A 5,359-nucleotide genomic window follows, 5' to 3' on the forward strand; every position below is an offset into this window, starting at 1 on the left:
GCCTCGGCCAACGTGGGGCTCCTGCTCGTCTCTGGGCTGCAGCCTGAGGACGAGGCTGACTCTCACCATGCAGGCTGGTGCAACAGGGCTTCTCATAGCGATACAGGTAGATGGGAAACTGGGATGAGAGGCTCAGCCTATCAGGGGCTTGTTCTTAGAGAACCGTCAAATGTTAAAGAATACCCCAGAATCAATTTATTCCTGAGGTATGTTCTGGTTCATAGTATATCTACTCCCAGCTTTACAGTCAATTTTGCTGAGGTCTCAGAAAATGTAAACAATTTATGATACCACTGAACTGCACCCTGGTCATCTGTGTGATCAAGGGAGCCGTGGAGCTGAGCTGCCTCACTTGAGATCAGGAGCAGGAGGCTTTCCAAGATGCACCTTCGGCAGAGTCTGTGGACCATCCCAGCAGGCAGATCGTCCCCCAGGGTGTGAACCCTGCTTCCGAAGGGGTAGAGCAGAGAGCGTGAGGAGTGAGGGGCACCGGTGATACATCACAGGAGGCAGGGAAGCCCGGGAGTGGTTCTCCTGACCCACAGGTGCTGGCTCTGTCCTGCCCTCCCCTCCTCTTGTCTCCACCCCATTGGAGCATTTCCTACTTCAGGGCTGGGTTGGTCTGTGGACAGTCAGGAACAGGGGCTCCTCAAGATATGCCCGTGTCCTTCTGCTTGTGACGCCCCGGATGAGTCCAGATCCGAGGGCTCCATGTCCTGTAGAAGGAACAGAGCTGGGAAGCGGGGATCACCATGGCAATGATGACTAGAGATCCCAGGCAAAGTCCCTGTCTTTGTGACCCAGGACAGAGATGAGGGACACTGAGGGGTTCTGCCTTGTTCTCTGGCTCCTGGTGGGTCCACACCCCTCCTGGATCACTCTGGACCCCAGCCTGATGAGGAGGTTGGACATCAGTGTCACACAGCTCATCACTAACCACAGCCACAGGGAATCCCCATGTGATGGGGATGTCTGATGAAAGCTTGCCCTCTGCTCCCGTGTCGACCCATCACTGCCCTGACCCTGACTGTGACGTCCCCAGTGCTGGTTCACGTCTCTGCTGTCACTTGTGCTATTAAATCCAGGCCGTCTCACCTCCTCATCCAGGTCCATCATTATGAGGCCCAGAAAATTGTCTCTTTCTCTGCCTGGTCTCCAAATACAAGCAGAATGACCATGTGCCCAGATACACAGGGTCCCTCAAGGGTACTGAGCAGGATGTCGAGGAAGCAGAAGCCCAGCATCTGTGCCCTGGAGCCCCAGGGGGCCTCTCCCACCCCCTGCATGTCCCTCTCCTGCTCCAGGCTTTGTGCTCTGCCCTGAACCCAAACACTTAGGGAAGCTGGGTCCTCCCTTTTCCCGGGAATTGCTGCTTGAAGAGCCCTCCTCTCCAGGTACTGGGAGGCCCTCCCCATTAGGATGCGGCTCTCAGACTCCTCACTTGCCCATACCCTCGTCTTTTGCCTATGGTCTCTCCCCCTTTTCCCTCCCTGGTTCCTTGCTTCAGATGATATTGGGTAAATGTCACTATTTTAAACCTTATAAACCCACCTCCATTAAATCAATGGATTCTAACAATCAAAGGTTAGAACCTTAGACTTCACCATGTCCAGTGAGGATCAGGTAATGGTTAAGGGTATCTCAACCAGAGATGAAACAGGAGCCCAGACAAGGATGAGATTCCCACTTATAGTCATAATCTTTTATATCAAACATTTACTATAGAAAGATTATAAAAGTAGACTCAAAACATCTTTAAATATCTGAGTCAAAAAGATGTACTGTGAGGACCATGATCAAGGGTATATGAGACCCCCTGGAATTTACCAAGAAGAGATTTGTTGTTCCTGAGAGCCTCCTCTTTGCAAAGAGAGAAATAAGAACAGAGCCATGCAGTCCGGGCTGCGAAGGTCCCGGGAAGCCCTGCAGAGCCAACCTTGGCTACTTATCAAGCTGGGAAGGAAACTCAGACAGAATCATGACCAGGCACCACCCACGGGCATGCTGGGAGTTTGAACCCTGGAAACTCAGGTTCAGGTGGTTGTGTTCTGGCAGGGAACCCACGAGCTAGGCGGAGCAAACTCAGACATCAGGGAATCCTGAAATTCATTAGTGTATCAACATACTATTCAGGGGTCTGAGGTCATTAGGTACCTGGAAAAGTCAAAGACAGGTCCAAACTAGGCGAAGGGGATTCATACTACTGCCCTGGGCGGTGACATCAGGAAGACCCAGCTGCAAGTGTGAGAAAGCCCTTCCAGGAGGCCGCGGTGTGAAGTGCAGGAGGAGGTCTGAGTCCAGCAGGGGGCGCTGTGGGCCTGGTCCTGAGAGCCCAGGGTCCAGGCCAGGCAGGCTGGCACCTCCTCTGTTGGCTCTTGCCCACGTCGGCAGCTCGGTCCTCACTGGAGGGTGACGTCCTTCACCTGGGCCCCCAGGGTACACGGCAGCTCTCAGCTCAGAGCAACAGGCTTGCCTCTCAGTTCCTTGCTGCTCTGTCGTGGGGTCAGTGCCCAGGCCTGCCACTCAAACAAGGACAAAGGTACGGTTATACAACATAAATGAACTTCCTTCAGGAACCTCAACCTCCGGGGATACCTGGACTGGGGATGAGAGACCCCTGCAGAGGCTGCCCCATTGCCCACGGAACGCCCGGGTGTTCCCCGTGGAAGAGGGATGCAGGCAAGGACCCTCTGTCACCATCTGTGTCATTTAAAAATGTTCCCTGGTGTGTTATTTGGCAATTTAAACATTTTGAATTGAACAATGGAACCTGATATTGTGTCAATTTTTGTGGCTCCCTTACTTGTAACTTCCCGTTATATTAATATGTATATGAACACTTGTAACATAAAATATATGGAATTACAAGCTCCACCAAACTGTCATCAATATGTTCCTTTAATAAGAAAAGAATTAAGTAGGAATATAAATTTTTCACCTCTACGAGCTGAGGTTCTCAAACACGTCTGACAAAAATCATGTGAATTTTATTAAACAGCTACTTTAGCAGCAAATCTAACATGAATACAAATAAGAATAGTATCTACATTTTTATGTCAAAGAAACGAGGTGAACAAGACTTTCCCGTCTCTTTCACACATGTTAACTTGAGGTGTCTGAGCTCCTCCTCGTTGCCCCCACACCCCTCCTCCGTCCCGGGTCCATCGGCTCCACCCAGAACCACAGGGAAGGGAGTTTCACAAGGTCCACGATGCTCACCACACCTACCTCTTCACACACGGGGTTTTTCTATTTCTGATGATGAGACATGTATTCCAACTTTATTGGAACTGAACTTGCCAGCTATCAGCATTGCATGACAAGATGGTGACGTTTTTACCCCTAAAATCTACAGTTCTACTGAAGGTAGTCCACACTGTCATATCTTTTTACAGCACAGGAGGCTGTCACCCCAAGCCTAGCCGTGGGGCTCTGCATGTCACCACCCCTGCCCTGGTCCCCCCACCGCCGGCACTAGAGACACTTTACAAGACTGTGTTCCAGGGCGACCGCTCACCCTTCACAGCAGACACAGGCTCCGGGATTTCCTGCTCGGCTCAGGGCTGGAGAGGAGGACGGACAGCACCACACAGACGGGACTCAGGGTTCCCTGAGAAGACAGAGCGTATTCTAAAGACGGGCTCAGGTGTGGGAAAGGCTGGATTATTGCGGCAAGGGAGACAGACTTGCAAACTCCTCCTTCAGCCTCAGACACTCCGGGAAGGAGATAGAGGACCGAGGTCACCAGGTCACGGGGGGCACATTTGCTGAAAGACGTCGCCCCATCTCTCAGGGGCTCCTCCCCATGCTGTCCCCACTCTACGTGAGTTCCAGCATCTGCCTCCTTCAAGTCCCCCCACCCCAGGGATCTCAGGTGACCTGGGCAGGGAGAGGAGGAAGTGATTTGCATGAGGTGCCTCCTCCTCCTGACGGGATGGAGGCATGAAAAGGCCCAGGACCCCACGTCCAACCCAGGAGGCTCAGGAGGCCGCGTCCTGGGAGGGTCCCCACCATGGCGTGGACGCTGCTTCTCCTCAGGCTGCTCGCTTATGGCTCAGGTCAGGGGCCGGGACTCTGCACCCTTGGGGCACCTCCAAGCAGAGTCTCAGGGCACTTCATCTCCATAACAACCGCTTTCTCTCTTCTGTCTCTCTTAGGGGTAGAAGCTCAGACTGTGATCCAGGAACCGTCACTGTCAGTGTCTCCAGGAGGGACGGTCACTCTCACCTGTGGACTGAGCTCTGGGTCAATCACTACTAACAACGAACCCAGCTGGTGCCAGCAGACCCCAGGCCAGGCTCCCAGAAATGTTATCTACAACACAAACACCCGCCCCTCTGGGGTCCCTGATCACTTCTCTGCCTCCATCTCTGGGAACAAAGCCACCCTCACCATCACGGGGGCCCAGCCCGAGGACGAGGCTGACTATCCCTGCTCGCTGTACCGGGCAGTGGTAGTTACAGCTGCACAGTGAGGGGAGCCCATGGGGAAGCGCTACTAAAACCTGCCCATGTGCTCGGAGGGTCAGCCTTTAGAGGCGGGAGAGGCAGGAGAGGGTGGAAGTGGTCAGCACCCCTGTGGGGACGGAGGCTCCGGGCCCATCTCCTGTCCCATTGTTCACGGCCCCGTGCCTCTTGCAGTCTCTCCCCGGGTGTGTCCAGGTCTCCAAGAGGACCCCTCTGCCCATAACTGGGGGCTCAGGTGCCCATTTTATCAACAACATTGAGACTCAGAGACCCCAGCACAGCCAGCACGACCCTTCTTGGTCTAAGAGTTTTAGGAGACATACTCAATTTCACTAACTTGATGATGGAAAATAAAGTAATACCTAAACATTTCTTTACATGTGTGCAATAGCCTGATCCACAGAACATGTGTTGATCTAATTATACACCACGTGCTCACAGCTATCGCACTGAAGCTAATCATGGAAAAGAAGCTTTAAAAACCTCCGAGTTGGATACTGTCCTAGACAGTTCCTGCTCTGCGAATGCCTTTCCCCAGACTTTTAGGCATTTTTGCTTTCAGTCATTACTTAATCAAATCTGACATAGTTTTAATACTTTAAATGCAATATTAGATTTCTATGAATTTCCTTGATGACCATATTGGTAGATTTTTAAATATACATTGTTGTTGTTGTTCAGTCGCCCAGTCACGTCTGACTCTTTGCGACCCCATGGACTTCAGCATGCCAGGCCTTCCTGTCCCTCACCATCTCCCAGAGCTTGCCCAAGTTCAAGTCCATTGCTTCGGTGATGCTGCACAGCCATCTCATCCTCTGATGCCCTCTCCTCCTTCTGCCGCCATTATTTCCCAGCATAAGGGACTTTTCCAATGAGTCATCTGTTCACATCAG

General features: G+C 52.2%; 1 gene segment (V, D, J or C); it reads left to right on the plus strand.

The window, feature by feature from the left end:
• Positions 1 to 4,009: 4,009 nt before the first annotated feature.
• Positions 4,010 to 4,779, plus strand: LOC129629605 (immunoglobulin lambda variable 8-61-like). The segment is given in 2 exon segments: positions 4,010 to 4,058; positions 4,158 to 4,779. Coding segments are annotated over 2 exon segments (363 nt in total).
• The last annotated feature ends 580 nt before the right edge of the window (positions 4,780 to 5,359 follow it).

The sequence above is a fragment of the Bubalus kerabau genome, chromosome 16 (assembly GCF_029407905.1).
Source record: "Bubalus kerabau isolate K-KA32 ecotype Philippines breed swamp buffalo chromosome 16, PCC_UOA_SB_1v2, whole genome shotgun sequence".
In the NCBI taxonomy this organism is placed as follows: domain Eukaryota; kingdom Metazoa; phylum Chordata; class Mammalia; order Artiodactyla; family Bovidae; genus Bubalus; species Bubalus kerabau.